At 27.7% G+C, this 22,244-nt stretch overlaps 3 protein-coding genes across 11 annotated transcripts; 2 read left to right on the top strand and 1 right to left on the bottom strand.

Moving 5' to 3' along the window:
* Positions 1–10: 10 nt before the first annotated feature.
* Use1 (Vesicle transport protein Use1) lies at positions 11–4,318 on the bottom strand. Of its 2 annotated transcripts, none has more exons than XM_076893360.1 (6): positions 2,466–2,660; positions 1,958–2,181; positions 1,355–1,401; positions 927–1,044; positions 631–842; positions 11–460 (listed from the first exon to the last, which is right to left on the bottom strand). In XM_076893360.1, the coding sequence occupies exons 1-6, from the start codon at positions 2,510–2,512 to the stop codon at positions 230–232; spliced, it is 879 nt and encodes a 292-aa protein (XP_076749475.1). In that variant the 5' UTR covers positions 2,513–2,660; the 3' UTR covers positions 11–229. The 2 variants fall into 2 exon arrangements, with proteins under 2 accessions (XP_076749475.1, XP_076749476.1); XM_076893361.1 differs by lacking the exons at positions 11–460; positions 631–842; positions 927–1,044; positions 1,355–1,401 and adding exons at positions 3,035–3,273; positions 3,366–3,415; positions 3,489–3,712; positions 4,210–4,318 and having other exon boundaries at positions 2,012–2,181; positions 2,466–2,792.
* Snx1 (sorting nexin 1) lies at positions 4,301–7,331 on the top strand. Its single transcript, XM_076893351.1, has 7 exons — positions 4,301–4,435; positions 4,635–4,883; positions 4,957–5,203; positions 5,283–5,447; positions 5,723–5,844; positions 6,043–6,342; positions 6,408–7,331. Exons 1-7 carry the CDS (start codon positions 4,334–4,336, stop codon positions 6,753–6,755), a joined length of 1,533 nt encoding a protein of 510 aa, XP_076749466.1. The 5' UTR covers positions 4,301–4,333; the 3' UTR covers positions 6,756–7,331.
* A 552-nt stretch (positions 7,332–7,883) lies between these two features.
* On the top strand, positions 7,884–22,138 carry LOC143422582 (uncharacterized). 8 transcript variants are annotated; one of them, XM_076893335.1, is made up of 17 exons: positions 7,884–8,023; positions 8,663–8,828; positions 9,238–9,401; positions 11,422–11,604; positions 12,101–12,434; positions 12,845–13,626; positions 13,853–14,524; positions 14,621–14,790; positions 14,862–15,036; positions 15,324–15,410; positions 15,645–15,893; positions 15,986–16,129; positions 16,225–16,374; positions 16,528–16,650; positions 16,809–16,889; positions 18,409–18,654; positions 21,071–21,131. In XM_076893335.1, the coding sequence occupies exons 2-17, from the start codon at positions 8,678–8,680 to the stop codon at positions 21,092–21,094; spliced, it is 3,735 nt and encodes a 1,244-aa protein (XP_076749450.1). In that variant the 5' UTR covers positions 7,884–8,023; positions 8,663–8,677; the 3' UTR covers positions 21,095–21,131. The 8 variants fall into 8 exon arrangements, with proteins under 8 accessions (XP_076749450.1, XP_076749449.1, XP_076749455.1 ...); XM_076893334.1 differs by lacking the exon at positions 21,071–21,131 and adding an exon at positions 19,921–20,103; XM_076893340.1 differs by lacking the exons at positions 18,409–18,654; positions 21,071–21,131 and adding an exon at positions 21,802–22,138.
* The last annotated feature ends 106 nt before the right edge of the window (positions 22,139–22,244 follow it).

Raw genomic sequence — 22,244 nt, 5'->3', positions numbered from 1 at the left:
AAAGATAAGGTTATGATAAAAAATCTTATTTTATTCAGCAATGTAAAACTATTAATATAAGTTGCATCTACTTTATAGCAAAATGCTATGCATGTTAAATAGTAATAATTTATGTTCTCAAATACCAATTTAAATATAAATGCATTTTACTTTGTTACAATCTTTATCTAGTAACTTGATCTCCATAATTATATAATTATGTTACCTAAAAGAAGTAACAATGATTATTTTAATCACTGTCATCATTGTAATCATCATCTGTGTATCCACATATCTTGTTAGAGTCACGTTGCCTTAATTGTATTATATTTTTAATAGACAGATCAGAAGATAATTGTTCTGCCATTAGACCATCATTATTTTTTATCATTGGATTTGCATTGGATTCTAATAATAAGTTTACTACTTCTGTATGCCCACGACTAGCTGCTGCATGCAATGGTGTTTCACCTATTTTATTCTATGACAAAAATAAATACATAGGATGTGCCATATGTCAAAAAATATATGAAGTTTTCAGAAAAATCTTTAATACATTATGTATCCTATTTTTACACATTTTCATGTGTCATTAAAAGGAAATTCTAATTTGAAATGGTTCATCATGTATAGTAAACATATTCTACTTACTTGTACATTAACTACAAGGTTTGGTAAAGTTAGAAGTTCTTTTACACAGTCTAGATGACCAGCACGTGCAGCCCAATACAATGGAGTATTACCCATCATGTCTAAACCTGTACCCGAAATACCCTGTTTTATGTACTCCTTTAGCAATGCAACATTTCCCCGTCTTGCAGCATCATGCAATGGTAATTGAATTTCTTCAGTTTGTTCTTCAACTAAATATAATAAGTCATATTTCACTTATTTCATAATAAATAATAACAAAATTATATAATAAATATATTGATATCAGGACCAACCATAATTAGCTGGTACCAGTCCTTCTTTATTGTTACACTTTGCTCTCCACCAATTTGGTTCTATGTTATTGTCATAAACATAAAGAAGCTCACCTTCTTGAAAAGACAATTCATCTGGCTATACAGTGCAATATATTCATTAACATAATTATCATAATATATTTTTTAAATTACAGATTTAAAGAGGAAAACCTTGCAAATCCAATTTTTGTTAATTCATAAAAAATAAAGTATACAATTTCATTTGTTATGGTCTATCCCAAAGGACATCTTATACAAAACAGAATATAATATTAATCGACTATTCTTAATGAGAATACAATCTGAGAGATATAAAATGACACTGCTAGTGCAAAATTTAACAAAAATGGATTGTCACGGTTTCCCTATAATACTTCAATTTGTTATTTATAAACAAACATGCTTACACGCTGTGCTGTGTAATTATATAACGCCTTTACAACTTTGACTTTACCTTAAAAAGAGATATGTAAAATATTGTTAACAATCACGATAAGAGTGAAAAGGGAAGGCATAGGAACTTTATGGACATTACAATGATATTTGTTTTTAGAGATGTAGTAGATATTTATTTAATTAATTCTAAATTATTCCTGTATATATAACATCAATTTTTATACTTAATTATGGAAATTTACATTAGCAGTCTATATTAGTAAGTAAAAATTTTACAATAATATTTATTAATTAGTTATAGACCACTGTTTTTTCCAAATTTCCCTCTGGGATTGGATAATAATTTTAACTGTTCGTAGATTTTACGAATTTATTGTGTAATATTAGTAGCTTTTGTCACTTTCAACATTCTTTAAAATATGAGGTCATGAACAGATAAGTGTACAAACTTTAAATAACGTTCAGTCAAATGCACAAATATGCACACAAATCATAATGTATTAATATAGACAAAACACATATTTTTCTTTATCCAATCAAAATATGGTATATAATATTGTGTCAGACATTAGTAAAAGTTAAAGGCTATTGATTTCTTTTTCGTTATTATTTACCAGGTTTCCGAATCGGTTTAGGTGGTATAGGTGTTGTCACGGATGCACTCATCTTGGTAGACATACTTACAATAATAATAACAGTAATGACTCCATGTGAATTGTAAGTGTTATTCATATCTATGCACAGCCAATATTTCATATAATGTGTACGGCAAAATGTACATACACGGATATTAAAAATTAGACTCTTTTTCTTGCAACTTTCATAAATAATACCATATCTGTAAAAAGTTAAATTATAAAAATAATACTAATAAAACTTCACTTCAGTGATTTTCTCTAATTTTAAATATTTGACTTCCACTTTTCTTTTTCAGCACTTTATTTTGTTACTAGAAAAAGAAATCAGTTGGAAGAGGTCCAGATAGTAATTGAGTTTTGTTATTTAAAAGAAAAAGTTTGAACAATTATTTAGAACTATACCTCTTGCACCGCTTTCGAATAGAAAGGAAAAGAAAAAGTTATAATATTTCAACTCTAAGTGTTATGCATCAATAATACTTACTGAAAAATACAACTAAAACAAATGCTATCATCACCCACATCCAGCATCGCCAATATGATTTTGTGTGCTCTTGCAGTTTTAATGACTCTGTTTTTAATTTAATAGTATTAGTATCTGTTAATTTATCAGATCGCTCAAGCAAGCCAATATCTTTTTTAATGATGGCATTTGCTGCTAAAGCATGTTCTTTTATGCTGCTGGTCATTGATAGCATATTTTCAGCAATTTTCTCCTGAATATTTCTATTATACTTTAAAAGTGCATCCAAATCATCATCTTGTACATTTGTTATAGATAATCTCTGTCTTATACCATCATCTAGTGTTCCTAGATATATAATAATAAATACTAATGTCAATGCCATCCAAATGATGAATTTGTTAATTTCTTATTAAGATTTAACAAATTTATATCAATTCATTATTGGAAATTGTTGATTCACTCATAGAATTAAAAGTAATATAAGTGATTAATAAATATACTTTGATCAAAATGACACATATTTTGATAAAGTTATATTCAAGTACCATAGTAGACATTTCATATGTAATAATTTAATATTATTGTACCTTTATCACTATGAAATAACTCAGCACGTAATTCTTTATTATATTTTGCTGTAGTTTTCTGATGTATTTGTGTTGTTATATTTGGGCCTATAGAATCATTATATGTCGTGGAACTTTTTGGTAACATTTGTACAGCTACAACTCTGTCAACTGGATTTGAGAGTTTTGTTGTATTTACCAATCCTTTTAGAAAATCTATTCTTTTGATATAATTCACCATGGTATCTTTAGATGGTTTACTGAAAGAAGAAAGTAAATTTGATCACAATTTTACGTACACTATTATAATAAATATAAATTTTATGATACGTGTAATAAAATTGCATTATACCTTGGCGAAGCTTGTAGTTGCTTTACCATATCATCCAAAGCAAGAATATACTAAAATAATCAATGTATTTTAATTTCAGTAATTACTTATGGAAAGTATTTGAAGCTGTTATTATTTTCAAACCTTTTCAAGTTTCCAATCCTTGTAAGGATCATCTTTAGCCATCAATTCACATCTTGTTAGTAATCGTCTAATGTTAACTTCTTCTCTGGATATTTGATTCATTTTTAACAATTGGAAAACAGTTATTGAAAGTGCTCATAAATATTGCTTCTTCAAATTGATATTATTATCCACTTGACGATTTTTTGAGAAATAATTTACCAAAAATGGAATTTAATATCAATCTAAGTCATAATAAATATATATATACAGAATACCAACTATAATGTAAGTATAAAATGATAACACTGTACACATGATATACCATATGTTGTATAGAATAGTGCATGTAGAATCATCTATACGAATTTACATGATTCTCTATGTATATCTTTTGTTGAAAGTATTATAAACTATTTGAGAATAATGTCTAAAAGTTTATATATTTCTACCTGTTAAGTATTGAAAATGTTATACGAATGTTACGTGTACGTTCTACGAAGCAAGTATAATTGAATATATTACTAATTTATATATTTTCTTTAATATTTTTGAATATACCGCTACAAATTCATTATTTACTAGAGGATAACAATTTATTCTGCACGAAACGGTACTTCGAATAGACATCTTTATAATAATCTAGTGTATTGTATTTCAATAGCATAAAATTATTGTCATTAATGAGAAGAATGTGTACAATAGACAAATTAGAAAGTTTTTAACGCATAAATGTACGTACTTAGATACTGTGAGAAATACGATAGGATACGATAGTCATAGATAGCGATTGACGTTGGCATACATACACATCATTTGGGGGCCGATCCCAGTACATTTCTCGGCAGGTTGACAGAATCGCTAAGATGGCTGATATTAAAGAATCTCCGCCGCTGTTTGACACTAATGAGACAAAAGTCGATGATTTGGACGACGATGATGAAGATATTTTTACATCAGCAGTACAGGTACTTTTGTTATATTGTTATCAGACATGTGCGTAAAAATTCTACAACCTATCTATCATTTTCGAAAGTTTATTTCTATTTTGTAAGTAATGTATAATTTGCATTTGCTATTGGAAAATTATCGATATAAAAAAAAGTTTGTCCTGTGTTTGTTTAAAATATTTTTGGAAATAAAATCTGGGATTAATATCAAATGTAGGATCAAAGTCAATTGGAAGATTCATCTCCCTATAATGGAGTATCGACTATACAAGCAGAACTACCAAAGTTGACTTTACGAGATGCACCAGAAGACAATTCATTTTCATCGGTATCAAGTCCTGCACCAGGACCATTAAGTTCGCCATTGGGACCAATGAGCAGTGATATAGGTGACCTTCATGATGTTCCGATAAATGATAGTATAGATGTGCTTTCAACTAATACCATACAGACTCAGTCAACTGAGGTATATTTTAAACTATTAAATGCTCATAAAGAAACGTTAAAAAATATACGACATATTATAATATGTTTTACAGGTATCAGCAAATTCATCCGACGTGTCTCTAAAAATTACAGTAACTTCACCTCAGAAAATAGGAGATGGAATGGGTGCTTATGTCGCCTACAAAGTTGAAACAAAAACGAATATGCCAATATTTAGAAAAAGAAATTTTAGCGTCATTAGACGCTTTAGTGATTTTCTTGGCCTTCATGATAAATTAACAGATAAATACCTTAGAAATGGAAGAATAATTCCTCCTGCACCAGAGAAGAGTGTTATTGGTATTTATATAAATGTTTTTTGGTTTTATTATTTTGTTATATTGTTTGAGAAATAATTGTATAATAATTATATAATTAGGAACAACAAAGATTAAAATGTCTGGTGACAAGAATCAAGAACAAAATTCTAGTTCCACAGAATTTATTGAAAAACGCAGAGCAGCACTTGAAAGATATTTGAATAGAACTGCAGCTCATCCAGTGCTTAGCGTTGATCCCGATTTTAGGGAATTTTTAGAAGCTGGTAAATGCATTTTAAAACTTTGAACAACTAGTTTTTATACATAAAATTAACAAATATAATATATTGCATCTCTACAATCAAAAATTTTTGTTATTTTAATAATATTATAATATATTTTAGACACGATAAAATGAAAATTAAAAATTATTGATCTGCTATACTTTGTAGAGATGAGTTATATTAATATACAATGAATGCTATTATGCAGACTTTGTAGACTAAAGTAAAAAATCTAAATGCGATTATAACTATAATTTTATATATTTTTTAAACAGATATGGAATTACCTAAAGCTACTAATACATCTGCACTTAGTGGCAAAGGAGTAATGAGGCTTTTTAATAAAGTTGGAGAAACTGTTAACAAGATAACATATAAAATGGATGAATCTGATAAAGTAAACTTAAAATATTTTTTTTTATGTAATTTTTATATTAGTTATATAAAAGTATATTACTTATAACGATATAAATTTTAAAGCTCGAAGAATATATATATGTATTATGTATATGTTGATAGTTTACAACATAAATGCTTTTTCCCTCTCTTTCTTTGTATGTCCCTAGTTACTATTTGTATCTTTCATAATTTTCAGTGGTTTGAAGAGAAAACATCGCAAATTGATTCTCTTGATGTTCAACTACGTGCCCTGCATTCTGCTGTTGATACATTGACTAATCAGAGAAGAGAATTGGCAACATGTACCGGTGCTACAGCCAGATCTATTGCAGTCCTTGGACATGGTGAACCAGGAGCGTCTCTTGGAAGAGCATTAGCTCAGCTGGCTGAGACTTTGGAGAAGGTAGAAGTGGTCAGGAGAGCACAAAGTAACAGTGATTTTTATCAGTTTGGAGAAATGTTAAGAGATTATGTTGCACTCATTGGAGCAATAAAGGTTAGTGATTAATTTATTTAAAAGTATTTGGTATATTTTAACAATTTAAGTGTTTTCAACTTCAGGACGTATTTCATGAACGAGTAAAAGTGTTCCAAAATTGGCAACACGCTCAAATGATGTTAAATAAAAAACGGGAACAAAAAGCAAGATTGGAACAATCTGGGAGAACTGATAAAACAAGTGTAGCTGCTACTGAAGTAATAGAATGGGAGGCAAAAGTTGATAGAGGGCAAGAAGAATTTGACAATATTTCAAAGATGATTAAAAAAGAAGTTGAACGATTTGAATTAGTAAGAGTGGAAGATTTCAAAAAGCAGTTAACTGAGTATTTGGAGGCCATGTTACAATATCAAAATCAACTTATTAAATATTGGGAAAGTTTTTTGCCCGAGGCTCGAGCAGTAGCATGAACATTCCCAAAGACGCTGAAGGATTCCTTTTTTATTGCAAGGAAAAGAAAAATGTATAAACAGAAACTTTCATGTAATTTCTTGAGGCAAATTTCTGGGGAATGATAAATTGTTTCACAAGGAACGTGTATTTTTCAACTTACGGTATAATATTAATACGGTATCACGTGTAATACAGCGAGAGAAATAACATTTTATGCCGATAATCAGAAAAATTCATAATCAATAATTTTGGAATACTGCCAATGCTTTTAGACACTTAAAAGCAACAAAAACTATGGCATATTTCATAAATATATTTAGGTATTCGTTTTGTTGTCGATTATTCCTGAGTGTATCATGCGTTTACAGTCTTCTTACTATTAATTCGTGTTAGAAGTATATAACGCATAATACCGTTTGTTAAGAAATGTTATATGATAATAAAAATTGATTAAGATTGTATAAATAGAGAGCATTAAATATCTATTTGTTAAAACAAAAGTCTAATCATATAGTTAATATTGAACTTATGATTTTTCATATTATTTCTAAACTAGGAAATAGGCATTCCAATAAAGTTTTTATTAATCTCAATATATAACTATAATATATACTTTGATAAGTGTGGGATATATAAAGATATCATATTTTTCTATATGTTAAAAAAGTTGACTATAAATTTCAATAAAATTGAATCGTTAAATATATCCATTCTTATTTTATTTATTAGACATTTCATATCGAGATAAAATAACTGCACGCACACGCACGTACACGTACGCAGACATTTAAGAGTATATAAATACCTACTTAGCTGATATTGTATCTACGTATAATATGCGTTCGCAGAGTTTGATTGCGTGAATGTAATTAAACTATATGTTCTGTTAAGTTGGCCAGCATGTTCTCAGTACATAAAATTGGTATAGTGTCGCACAAATGTGTTGACTGACTGCGAGTCAGTGGTCATGAGTTAAATTAGGTTATCAATTATCCAGCGGAGTTTATTGTCATCGACAATTAACGAAACTCTTAGATGAATTTTGTTTTCGTTTGTAAGATTGTTTTGCATACGTGGCACAGGCTGCCACCAATCAGAAAACAGGAGTTTTGATAGGCGTGGCTTTGAACACGTACACTTGCCTGCATGTTCGACCGCCATAATTCTTGAGAAGAAATTGTCGTGCGTGAATCTTGTCGTGGTCTTCTGTAGACAAACACAGTGCGCTGTTCATTTTACATTCCTTAGCTGAAGCGATTTACTGAAAATATTTTGGGTACGGAATGTAAGTTCGGTGAATCTAATCGTTCTATCGTTCTAATAAATTGCTGGTACAAAATATAAATTATTTCGCCGGCTCCACCGATCCGTAATTTATCGTTGAGGAACTTAACTTATCTTTGCCTATTGTGTCGAAGACCTGCTTGTCATCCATATGTCATTTTCATCGTTACTTTTTCTCGAAACTTTCACCTAACAAAAAACTCTGTTATAACACACTTTGTGTTATATATATACATATAGAGATATATATATAGGCTCATTCGTTTTGTGTTATTACGTATTATAACTTTTTGCGGAATACGCATGAACATTCTCTATGGAAAAATATTTAACATTTATTAAAACTTTATTAACGCGTTAATAAATGAATGAAAAAGTGGACGTGAAGGTATTATGTACACATCGTCAATTAGTAATATTGCCTGTAATAATAGTACTAAAGAGTAAAATAACTGTTTGAGAGATTGCACTCTTATTCTGTTGTAATTAAAAATGATAATAAGTCATCTGTAACATTACATAAAAAGTGAAAGATACTGTGGAATCGAACATCTAATCAGTTTAGTTTTATCACATGTTAAAAGTAATTAAAAAATGTTCTTTTTATTGCTGTATAATACAAGTATTTTACTTTTTTCAGATAAAGATAGAAAAAATGGATCTTCAAACAGGATTAGTATGTGTAGCAGTTGTAGTTATATCTGCAGCAGTTATTGTTTTTGTGTCATTGTTTGCTATAAAAGAGAAATCTTATGAAGAGGCTATAGCAGAGCAGAGGAAATTTCCTGAATCTGATCTTTTATTAAGTATGTACAATACTATGATAAGATATTACTGCAAGGATTTAAAGTAAATACATTATGTAGAATATTTAAAAATATGTTTCAGTTATCATTTTGCATTAGATTATATTAAATTTTTTTTAAAATAATTTCATTGCTTGTTGCAATAATGATATAATTTAAAGGTTTCAATATTTTGGATCATAATTTTTTAAGAATATTGCATTAAAATGTCAAATTGATATGGTAGGATGTTGAACTGACACATTAAAGTATTATGATGTCATCATTCAGTTCCATGAATACTATTTCTATATTAATAATTCAAAAGTGGCAAGTTTAGAGTTATATATCATTGTTGTAATAAATGATCCATGTATAATCACCAGTATTAATAATGTCAACATTATGAGATTTATGTTGATATTTCTAGGTAAGAAAGATAAGGGTAAAGAGAAAAAACATAAAAATAAAGCAGGAAAGAAGGTAAAAGAGAAGAAGGAAGAAAAAGAGGAAAAGGAGGACAAAGAAGAAAAACCAGAGCATGTCCAATTTGAGGAAAATCCTCAAATACTACCATTAGAACCATTAGTACGGGTAAGTACATATGTATATATACATATACGTTTTCTACAAATAAGTTTTGTAAAAAATATTGTTCTGCAAAAATGATTAAACTCATTATTTATACTTAAAAGTTAATTTTTAAAATCTATTTTTATAATTAAAAAAAAAAATTTTAATTATAATAATTATAAATAGTGCCTGCATATATTTTTGCTTATAAAATAATAAAAATGGAGAAAATGATTTATTGTTTAAAATTTTTAAATACTAATTGCATGTTATGTATTTAAATATAGAAAATCATTATATATATATTAAAAAAAAAAATAGAAATATACATACACGCTTCTTCATTTTGTGTTTTCATATACTTCATGCATGAAATATGGTATGCTTACATATTATATGTCACATCTATATGTCTTTTAAGGTCTTCCTATTCATGATATATCATATTTCTGCCTACGTGTTACCCAATCCATAAAGCTAATTGTAACACATTAGTGTCATTTTTCAACAATCCGCTTTATGTTTTTTTGTATGGTATTTGTATACTATTTGATTGAGTGAGATTAACAGATATACAAATAGTTTATATAATTTAAAATAACAATTTTATATTTATGTATTGTAAAGTTTATTGTGAATGTAAAAAGCATAATTTTGTCTTTTCGTATCAACACTATTTTATTTTTGTTTCCAATTATTATATTAATTTTATTTAATTAATGTAATATACCTGTATAGTTTTATATCATTGTGAAACTTCCATGCATTGTTTTCCTTTTAAAGTTAAAAAGAAAAAGATAAAGTTTATATATATAATAAATTCTGTATAGTTTGTACATATTAAAATGGGCACCTATTCACTTTAAGAAATTATATTTTTAATTATTTACAATAAATTTTTTAAAGTATTGCTGTATGTTATAATCAAAATTCTGGTACAAAATATAAATTTGAAATCAAAGAAATAAAAATTGTGATATGTTATACAAATAATCGATGTTCACTTGTTATATAAATATAATATTATGCAATTTTTGAAACAAGATTTTTATACAATTTAAAAGTTTTCTGTATGTACACAATATATTACTTTAATCTTTTAATTTTTATTCTTTTTTTTTTATATATATTAATGCAATTTATATCATGCCTTGGTAAGTTCATTTAGATTATATTCTTAAATATGTGTTAAATTAATGTATCTTTATGCCTGTAACCTCATATATTAACAAGAAAGATTTAATGTATTTGAAAAATTAACTTAAAATTTACAAATCTTTGAACACAATTAAGATAAAAATGTAAAAAGGCACTGATTTGATATGTATTAAATTAACTAAATCAGAAATTTGTTTTTCGTGTATTGGACATTGATAAATGGTTCTAGGACCTCAAGATTAATTTCTATAAATAACTGTTCCCCACATTATGATACTATCTTATTTTTATTACTACATTATCATGTGTAGATGAAACTTAAGTGAAATAAGAAAATGGTTTGAAATTTAATTTAATTACAAATGTTTAGAAATAAATTTACATAGTTTAAATTATGAAAATTTTTGGATATTTAAAAATGTCATTAAAATGTGATTAATTTATTTTACCGTCAATGTATTAAAGTAGAATAGCTCAATAGAAGTTATTAGATAATGAAGGTATAAAGTAAAATATAATATACTTAAATTATTAATGATGCAGTGGATTTATCAATTTCAGGTATATATGTTTGGCAAGAAATCAAAATAAATACAATGTTAAGGTGAAAAATATATCTGTAATATTTGTGAAGTAAACAACAAGTAATTTTTTTGTTGGATAAGCATTTTAATAGATATATAAAATGATGCTAATATATATGTAAATTATATTATCAATTGATATAAGTATATTGTTAAATATACTTTATATGCCTATTTTAGTATGACATACAATATTATCATAAATCTATTATTATAGCAGTGAAAGCATTTCTGTTTCTATTATTTTTATTTTATTTAATATACATGGGAAACATTTTATGTGTACATTCAAATCATAGGAGGGTAGTAAAGGAAGTAAGAAGAAAAGCAAGCATGAAAAGGTAAAGCCAATTCTTGTAAATAAAGATGAGCCATTGGTTATTGTGACTGAATTAAGTTCTTCACAACCCCTCTCGGCAGAGGCTAATCATTTTGACCTTATTCAACCAAAGGATGACCTCGAACTCATACGGAGTCATAGTGTGAGTGAACTGCTTTTGGTAGAATGCATTTCATTCACTTTACATATTTTGCAAAGCTTACTGCTTTTATAACACATAAGCTACATGTTGATAGTGCTTACTGTATATCACTGAAGCATTTTCAAAATTTTCTATGTCCTTCATTTTTTAAAACTGATATCACATCCTAACAAATTAATAATACTTCTATATTGGGTAACAACAAATTTAAAAGATAGTTTTTGCTTGACATTATATATTGTCTATTTATTCAATAATATTTTTATATTGTCCATTTTTATTCAATAATATCTTATAGTATTAAGACTTTTTAATTTTTTTGTTGAATGTTTTATATATATATTTGTTATTTATAAAACGTTTCTAACAAAAATTACTTAAAACAATAGAAAATGATATAATATAAATTAACTATTATGCGTTTAATTTCTGTAATTAATCTATATAAGAACTAAAATAATTTGGATTGGTATTTTTTAATGTACTTTTTTAACAGAAAGAAAATTTGCAACAGATTGGTCAATCTGCACCAGTTGCAAATAAATCTCCAAAAGACACTCCAACAAAATCAAAGAAAAATGCAAAAGACCCAGTAAAGAAGAAGGATGAGAATGTTAAAGAAGAAAAAAAAGAGGAAAAAAAAGAATCAATCACTAGTGCTAATACAGTACCAGTTGTTCATAAAGATCCTATCAAAGAAGTTAAGGAATCGAAAGAAACTCCAGTTAAAGATATAAAGGAAGTTACAAAAGAAACTGTACCTTTGGCTCAATCAGCAAATAAAGAATCCAAGAAGACAAAAAAGAAAAATGATATTTTAGCCCAAATTGGTAAGTTAATTTATTATCTTATCTAAAAATATATTTTTCACTATATATTATTAACTGTACTAACACGTGTATATGTGTATCATATTTTTCAATACAAAATAAATAAATTGGTTAAATTTCCTTAAATTTTGTGAAGAATTTATTCTGAGAACAGTATAGCAGGTTCTTCTAAAGTGCTTTGGAATGCAGTTGAGGTAGGGTCAATTCCCCTTCCTTTTGTACAGGTCATTGCCCATGCAGTTACCATCAAGGTTATTCCCACATAAGGAATAACTTAATGTGCATTCATCAATTAAAAAATATTTAACTGATATTTTCTAAATAAATGTAATAACTAGTAATAAGAAATAAGTAATTTGTTATGTATATAATTCATTATGTAAATAGATATAATTGTTTTCTTATTTTAGGTGGAGATAAAGATGCTGTTAATGTCTCTCTTCTAATGCCTTTGGTACAAAAAGCCGAACTTAGTCGTTCAGAAATACAAATTCTCATTGATCAGCTTCTAAATAAACAACTGGATAATCCGTCTGAACATTCAGAATGGACAGAAGGCCGTGCAGATCCGGTTATCAAACTGAAGAAACAACTGGCAGAAAAAGAAAAAGCTTTGGCTGATGAGCATGAAGCGAATATTGCATTCCAAAATAAATTGAAAGAATTGCGAGCTGAACTTAATTCCGAGAGGTCCAGATTGTCGGCCAATGTAAGACAGCTAGAAGAAGCGTTGAACGCTAAGGTGACCGAAACTCAAACTTTGCACACACGTATGCAACATATTTTGGAAAGTCATGCTGCTGAAAAACAAGGGTTTACCAGACAAATCGAACAGTTGCAAACCAAAGTGAACGAGAATGCTGCGATTATTCATAAGATGCAAGAAGAACAAGGACAAACTCAGGGCCACCTACAACAAGAATTGATAGCACAACGGAAACAAATGGAAGTTCAATTTGCACAAATGCACGATAATGAAAACGCGTTAAAAGCACAATTAGCTCAAAAGCACGTAGAGGTTCAGGAATTACAAAGTGAATTGCAAGCAACTTGTGACAGTAGTACTGCTGAAATAGAAATGTTACGACAACAGTTAGGACTTATGCAAGGTCAGTTAATGCATGCCGAAGGACAATTGCAACATTTTAAAGAAGCTGGAGATAGATTACAAGATGTTGCAAGGCAGCTCGAGGTAAGAAACATTTAAAAGGCTTACTTGATTTTAATTAATATGTAGATTATTAGGTTACGAAATATGAAACGTTCATTTTTTGTAATTGAAATAAACATACATTCATATCTGGTGAATCCTTCCGAATTGTAAATTAGATATTTCGCGAAAGATAGAAATGCTTTATTAGCAAAGCATCTATATATCATCTAACATTAATGAAATACTTATATCGATCTATTTTTAGGAATCTCATCGTGCACATGCTGATTTAGATCATAGATTGAAAAGTGCTCATCGTCATGAACAGGAACTCCAGAAACAAGTAAACTCATTGCAAAGTGAGCTAAACGCTGTAAAATCAGAAGCTAATGACGCGTCAGCATTGAAAGCGGAGTTGAATAAAGCACAGTCTGAATTACTGAAATTAAAATCCGAGCTGTCGGCCTCAATGAATGAAGCGAAATCCGAAGCAGCTGAAATTACAACACTTCAAATGGCATTGGTTAACAAAGAAGAGGAGTTGAAAAAGTCTCAAGAGGAACTTAACAATGTACGAATTGAGTTGAAACAGTCAACGGAAACTATATCGCAATTAAAGGCACAGTTAAATACGACTCAAAAGAACCTTGATTCAATAAAAGCCGAATTTGAAAAAGTAACAGAAAACTTTAAAAAGACACTAAGTGATGTTAGTCTATATCAATCGAATATGGAAAAGTCAGAAGAGGAATTAAGTCAAGTTCGAAATGAATTGGACAAGACACGCGCTGAATTGAAAGCTGTGAATGAGACAGCAAATGAAATGAAAATGTTGAAGGTTGAAGTAAATAAGTTACATAGTAATGAAAAGCAATTAAATGAAACACAGTTACAAGCTACACGGTTACAAGAAGAAAATGACAGACTTTCTACACAGGTACTATTCGTTTAAACATATAATTCGCGTTTTAATTGGTTTGGTTATTAAAATGTAAATTAAGTTTTACTTCAAATGCATAAATTATTTTTTCAGCTGATAAATCTCGCAGATTTACAAAAGCAGCTGAAGCAGTTACAAGAAGAAAATGAATCATTGGCTTCTCAATTAGCAGCGACCACGGAACGACCAGCTGCGGAAGGTCGAGAGAATGGAATCGATGATAACGTTCAAAAGAATGTACAACTTGTAGAACAAACTAATTTGTATGTATATCTTCTTAGTACAAATATAATTTAATACGTTTTAATTCTTAGACGCTAAATATATTTTAAAGGTTGGCCCAAAAGGAAAGTCAACTGAATACTTTAACAACTGAATTAACACATAAAGAAGCAGAACTTAATCGATTAACTGCTCAAGTTGATGCGTTACAAAGTGATGTGAATAATCAACGCAGTCTTACTGCACGTCTAAGTAAGGATTTAGAAGCACAAAGGTCCAAAAACAATGTAAGTCATAATTTGTATATAAAAAATTCGAATTAGTTTCAGTCAATTTACTTAACATGTACGTGGAGAAGACATATGTTAATATTACGTCAGTCATAATTGAATTGATTGTTATATAAATTATGTATTTTTACCATTCAATCTTTGTTGCTTCCATCACTTTGCCAAAATTCTCTTAACTGTTTTAAATATGAGGAGATTAGATTCTAAGTCTTTGCAATTCGTTTATATTAAATATTTATCTAAAATGACATAAACTGATTTTCATTTATTTATGGTTGGAACAGGAGTTACGTATGAAAAACTGGAAAGTGATGGAAGCTCTTTCAACTGCTGAGTTGCGTGTTAAATCTGATAATGGGAGAAATTTTGATGTAAGTCCCCATTTTCCTTAATTTTATCTTAAACGCGGGATATCTGATGTACCTCCATAAAAATTTTACACGCGCTTTCTGTGCTTAAAGATTTTATTACTAAATTATAATAAATGTATAAAATGTTAGATGAAGAAAATGATAATGGGTTTATACCTTAATGGGAGGAAAAACGTATTAATGTTTTATTTGTCAAATAAGTTCAAATATTTAGGACTTTTTATTTATTTTTAGGAGGTCACACAAAAAATAAAATTAGAACAAGAAGAACTAACGAAAGCTTTATTACAAAGGATATTCCCGGAGATAAAAGTTTCTGAAAAATCACACGATCAATGGTTGAAAGTTTTTGAAGAAAAAGTCAATGCAGCTTTGGTTTCATTGAAAAAGAAGAATACAGTTGATACTCATTCAGAATTAGAAAAGCAAAACAAAAATTTACAAGATATGGTTTCACATTATAAACAAATTATCGATGATACCGTAAGTTTTTGTGACACTATTATTTGTGATACTGTTTTTTTTTCTTTGTTAAGTCTATACATGTATTGTATGTATTGAAATAAAATTTATAGGAAGGTATGCTTAATAAATTACAAACGCACGTGGAATCGGAAGAAACGAGATGGGAGACTCAGCTTCAAGAGAAAGAGAATGAAATAGCAAATCTTAGGATTGAAATGAATGAACTTCTGAATAAATTAAGCACGAACAAAACGGTAAATTGTTACTAACATATAGAAATTTATATTAAACATATTTGGAATATAAAGAAATTAGAAATAATATAGAAATATTTTTTATCCTTTTATAGTTACACAAGGTAGTGGATGCCAGATTAAAAGATGATGAATCACGTAAAGAACAAGCTAATGCTGAATTATTAACAGTTCAATCTGCACTAACATCAGTTTTGCATGACACAAGCACTCATGATCTAGCAACATTGGAAAAGCTGCAAGAGGTAAATAAGTTTTGGAGTACACATGGGAACAGTAGTTCTAGCTAAAGTTTTTACTATCTAAATATCTAAAATATTCTAAATATTTATTGTAAATCACAAAATGTTGCGCGCATTAAAGTATATGTGATAATCTTAATATTGTATCTGTCGCAGGAGAAAGCACGATTATCGGAAGAACTTCAAATCGAGTGCAATAAAAGAGCAGCGGTAGAAGCAGAATTAGATAAGTTACGATCTGTAGTTACACAACTCCATCAAAAAATGTCACAGCTTAAGGTATAACCCACATTTCATATATACATTTATGTAACACAATTAATGCATAACATATATTATGGAAAATTGATAAAATACATTTTCCAGAATTAAGAAGTTTAAAATGGTTTAATATCTAGAAAACAAATATTATTACATTTTTTTGTAATTGATTTTAGGGTGAAGTTTACGAAGGTTGTAGCAGTTCAGAACCGTCAATATTAAATGGACCGCTAACTTCCGAGTGTTCTAATTCCGAGGTTAGTATACATTGAATTATATGTTTATGGTAAATGTTCTAATTAATTTTTGTCCAGTGCCTTTTGCATAAGAAAAAGAGATTATAAAGCTTATGTTATAGTTGTAACGCCGTATGTTATGGCTATAATATGAAAATGTAAGAAGCTGCGTAATGATGCAAAATTCTGAAATAATTTATTACTTATAATCAATTTGTAAAAATAATTACTAACAAAACAGATTTTTGCGTTTCGCTGCTAATTGCACTACGTATAATGATTATATGGTAACTATTCATGCATAGATATTATTTTGTAAAAGTCAGTTAAATATATTTTAGTACAAGAAATATTATGTGATTCTTAAATGATTATTTTCTTGAACTGAGATGTTAAAATTATTACATGAAATATCAGTTCTTTCTGAATTAATTTACAGTTCGTGTCTTTTACAAAGTATTATCTATGTGAAATTTGTTGTATTTACTAAATACGTAATGTAGGCAATAAAATTGGTACATTAAGAAAGAAAGCATACCAATGGTATTAAATACTCTGGTAAAATTATGTTACATTTTATTTTATGAATACTAACAGAGAAAAAGCCCAAAGAATATAATTTTAAAACTATAACTTCTTATCTGCTAATTTTGATAATAATTTGGATGTGGTATTATTGCTTACATATATCAATGTAATTCATATAAATGTGTAAGTGCAATATTACCTCATCTTGAGGTAATTCATATACTCCAATTATTCAATAGTACCACATTTTATTTCCATAAAATATTTTTATATATTTAACAAAATTTCAGAAATTTTAAGTAAATCTTTTAATAATGCATTATATGATTGCTAAAAACAGGGATTTTATGTTGCAAATGTTACTTATAGCAACCAATGTGTGTGTATGTTACTATTTTTACAAATACTTTATATATCAATTTTGTATTTATAAAAGTGATGATTCACAAAAAATTAAATTTTCAAGATTATCGAAGAACACTGTTATCAAAAGAATATCACCAAAGTATATATTCGTCGTTTGTTTTAAATATTCTGTATACTTTTTCTGATATTTCGTAATATATAACAAGTTCCCTGATATAATTTTTGAACGTATAAAGAATACTGATTGCAATAAATGATCTGTTATATTTTTAAGTAATGCGGATATTTCACGCGGAAGTGCCAAAAATATAATTTTGTTAATAAGATAAGGAATAATTTTTGTTGAATTGGATCACTTTTCTAAATATGAAGAACTTTTATAGTCATATATTATTTTGAAATATATATACTATAAGAAAAATGTGTTAATTGTTCTAATAAAATATAAGAAGATGAAATTTTTATCTAACAGATACATGTATCAGCAGTTTGATTGTTGTGTATCATTTGATCTTTTGAACCATTTTTCGACGACAATTTTGCAAATTTTTCTTTTGCTCTGCATAAAAAAAAGCATTATTTGTTAAATTGTCGTCGTTTAATGTGATGTGTGGGAGAATTAAATAATGATATATCTGAAATGCAGCACCCAGTAGCAGCAGCACAGACTCTGATAGCTGCATTAGAAAATATTCTTCTCAAGAGTACAGAGTTTTCAAATTGTTCCATAACCAAGCCCATCAATTTGGTTCAGTCTCAACAAGAAATTGACAACAGCCCCCTTACTACAAAATACTCCTCCAAATCTTGTCATATGACAGATCACAACACACAGGCTAGCTGGAATCCGTTGATGGGCCAGCAGCATAAAAAGCACAAGAAAAAAAGGAAGGTAAACTTTAAAGTTGAGAAAAGAGGGACAAATATTACTGACTCTGTTACTGTATAGGTGCACTTCAATTAGGTATTAAAATGTGAGACATTTTTATTTGGGCTCAGTATTACAAAGAATGTTATTTTTTATTATTCGTATCATTTATTCTAATTATTATATTTATTATGAGCAATAAACTAATTCTTCTTCTGTATAGTAATCTGGAACTTTTTACAATTTACTAAACCAATCAGATGTATGTATGTATATTTTTGAATTTGAATAATTTTGATATCTGAGTGAAATAATTTGTAATTTTTAAGCTTTACTGCAGTACTTAGAGATATTATATATATTTATTGGATAATACATGAAATAAGAACAATTCCTTGTGATAGCTGTGAGTCCTATGTTTTTGTTTTGTTGCAACGTTATGGAATATTATTTGAGTAGTCCATATTATAAATAGTAGTTTATAGATGATTTGTTTTGATATTTCAATGATTTTATTGTCATATTTGTTATAGTTTTCCATAAAATAATTGGCCAGAACTATTTTCAAGTGTCCTGTAATTCTACAAAATGTTAGCAAATTTATGAACATAACTATGTTTTATAATGTATTAAGCTTTTATATTGTACATAATATTTTGTTGTATATAGCAATATAATACTTCACATAAATTATTAAGAATTACAGTCTGAACATATACGTATGTATTAGCTTCAAATTTCATCTGATTTTATGGAATCTTTAAGTTACATATCAATGTAATAGTACTTGTAGGAGAACCCATAATATTTTACTATATTTCACTAATGAATTTATTTACAAAATAAACGCAAATATTGGAAGTATTTCAGTAAAATGTACATATATGTTAACAGTATTTTTATATACTGTATATGTATTTTGTTTTAATCTGTTTTCTTTATTACAAACTTGGTACAAGTAAACGTATGTATTGCAGTGAACATACAATTCATATTATTACTTCATAGCAAATTGTTTCTTATTGCAAAGCATTATTTAGGTATTGGCAATTTTATTTTTGAAAATTTGATGCAAATTGTAATAGTATATCTTTGTCCTTTTAACCCAGTGTTTGTTTCATAGAAGGTAAAAAAACGTTCAAGATTTCTTTAAAGATAGCAGTTATCACTAATACACAGCAGCAATTCAATATTGTCACAGTACAATTAATAAGAAACATTCGCGTTGACGTACAAAATTTCATGCTATAACGATGAATAACAATTTTGTTATTTTGATTGTTCTGACAGTCCACTAAGAAATCCATGGCAAAACGGCGCAGATTCGCAGGTATGCAAATCAAAATATGAGATTCTGCAATTTTTTTCTTCTGAAAGGGTTGATCGTAGGCTGCTGTTAGCAGTTTATGTAAGATTTTATCATAATTTATTTTAAGGTATTAATTTATATTGCGCACATGATTTTTTTTTTTAGTATTAAAATGTTATCTTTTTATTCTTTAATGGGCATAATTTTATTATTTGCTTATAATTAGTAATACTGATAGTGGTAGTATTAATACAATTAAGCAATAATAAACATAATTGACAAGATTTGTTAATATATTTTTGTTAGATCACTTTTCTGGTTTAATAATTAATTATAATTGGTATAAATAAAATTTTTGTTATAATATGTAACATTTTCTATGTTACATACACACACACTCTCTCTTGTATATATTTCATTTGACAAATTCTCGGAATTTTTTTTAAATATATTCGTCAATGATTGTTTTACTTTTAGCTATTTTAACTTATGAACTCTCTGTTATATGTGTACGTCCTCAGGCATACGTTGTACAGTGTTTTTAAATTTCGTTAGCTTTATACTTTATTTATTATCATAATACATTTTGAATGTCTTGCACCTTGTTTGTACCAGCACGTATACCAAGGGTGATCAATTATATATATATTATTATTTCTAATTATTGTGAAAGTTGTAAGAAACTTTGTTTCTATCATGTAAAATATAGTAATGTATTCATCATATTTTAGAAGATATGAATGAGCTGTGAATAGTGAGACAATTAATTAAAATATGTAGCATCAAAATATTTTGCTCATAGACAGCACAATACATTTTGTATCGTTACAGAAAATTTGTACAAAGATCAACAAAAGTTTATAACATTAGTGGTGCGTAAAGGAGATATGCAAAGATGATGGATATCAGAGAATATACATAGATATGGATTAATTTTTATGAATACAAACACTGGGGCAAAGAACATACTAAGAAGAAATTTTATGTTTAGTTCATTGAACGGATTATGTGATTTTTCATTGATTTACATCATTAATTATTTTTTATCACAGTTCATCATCGTTATTCCATTTTGTTTTTGTACATTTGCATCGCTTTTGCTCTTAATGTTTAATTCACGTTTTTTTACAGATGGCACATATATATTGGACATAATGTAGTATATTTTTTTCTTAGCAGCCACAATATCTAGTAAGAAATATGCTTATGTAACAGATTCCATTTAGTATTATTTTGCTATATAATTAAATTTATGTTGTTTGATTTAAATTTTATGTCAACTAATTTACAAATGGAAATAATAGTAAAATGAAAATTTCATGTTAATTATATTAAACTCTTAGAAATTGTTTAATTAGTTCGAAATGTCAAACAACGTAAATGTTATTTATTAAGTGCTTTTTTAATTGTTTCGTTTATATATTATTTGCTTGCAATAGTATCTATATGTCTATTTATGTACTTCTTATGCAGGATTTAATATTTATTTGCCATTAATATTTTATTATATAATATATAATTTTTAATATTGCTTTTATGTATGGTGATGCTATTCAATTAATATTGCGTGGTTATTTATTAAGTTATACTGGAAAAATGATATGTAATAGATAAGGTAGTTATAAATAGGCACGCAAGAAATTAATTAAACCATTTACAGTACATATATTCGAAATTATCTACTTCTTTTAACTAGATATTTTACATAAATTAATGTGGAGATTATATGTACATAATTATTAACGACTTAGAGAAGTGAATTGTCTCTTTGTCTCCTTTTTGTATCTGTTATAACAAATGTGCGGAAAGTTACTTGTGTTTATATTTATACAGCTTTAAATTTTGTTTAATGCATTTTTCAGGGTGGTTCAAAAAAATAGCTTTGAAGAAGAAGCCGCGTTAATGCACGACGAAACCAGATAAATTCATAAAAAAAAATACACGTGAAATTACACCTGATCTAACGCTATATAAACATCGATGATGAACTTTGTTATTCAGAAGACTAATTATAACAATTGAAATATTATGAATAATGTTTCTTATAAAAAGAATATCATATTTTATTATGTGAAAAAAATATAAATACTGAATTTTGTAGCTAGATACTAAGAGATAAAGGAACTGGTATTTGTCACGGTTGCACAATGAATAATAGAATAATTTAAGAATTATTAAAATTGTGTATTGTATATTTTACAGATATAAGAGTAATCACTGTTCAAATTTTATTTCTGTTACGTGAAGCACGCCTAAACGTTTTTGAAATCTTTATGGAGTATTTAAAATTTATTATTCATAAAAT

The sequence above is a fragment of the Xylocopa sonorina genome, chromosome 4, assembly GCF_050948175.1.
Source record: "Xylocopa sonorina isolate GNS202 chromosome 4, iyXylSono1_principal, whole genome shotgun sequence".
Taxonomy (NCBI): Eukaryota; Metazoa; Arthropoda; class Insecta; order Hymenoptera; family Apidae; genus Xylocopa; species Xylocopa sonorina.
Note: the sequence above shows the minus strand (reverse complement) of the source record. Positions and strands in the feature narration are given on the sequence as shown.

Bases quoted from the DNA above. Each gene is read 5' to 3' on its own strand.
- Snx1 (XM_076893351.1), top strand. From the start codon at position 4,334: ATGGCTGATATTAAAGAATCTCCGCCGCTGTTTGACACTAATGAGACA. The intron at 4,884-4,956 runs GTATATTTTAAA...TATGTTTTACAG, and splicing joins TACAGACTCAGTCAACTGAG to GTATCAGCAAATTCATCCGA. The intron at 6,343-6,407 runs GTTAGTGATTAA...TTTCAACTTCAG, and splicing joins CACTCATTGGAGCAATAAAG to GACGTATTTCATGAACGAGT.
- Use1 (XM_076893360.1), bottom strand. From the start codon at position 2,512: ATGCTGGATGTGGGTGATGATAGCATTTGTTTTAGTTGTATTTTTCA. The intron at 1,402-1,957 runs GTAAATAATAAC...TCTCTTTTTAAG, and splicing joins TAAACCGATTCGGAAACCTG to GTAAAGTCAAAGTTGTAAAG. The intron at 1,045-1,354 runs GTAAGCATGTTT...TGCACTGTATAG, and splicing joins ATAATTACACAGCACAGCGT to CCAGATGAATTGTCTTTTCA.
- LOC143422582 (XM_076893342.1), top strand. From the start codon at position 8,678: ATGGATCTTCAAACAGGATTAGTATGTGTAGCAGTTGTAGTTATATCT. The intron at 9,402-11,421 runs GTAAGTACATAT...TTCAAATCATAG, and splicing joins CATTAGAACCATTAGTACGG to GAGGGTAGTAAAGGAAGTAA. The intron at 13,627-13,852 runs GTAAGAAACATT...ATCTATTTTTAG, and splicing joins ATGTTGCAAGGCAGCTCGAG to GAATCTCATCGTGCACATGC.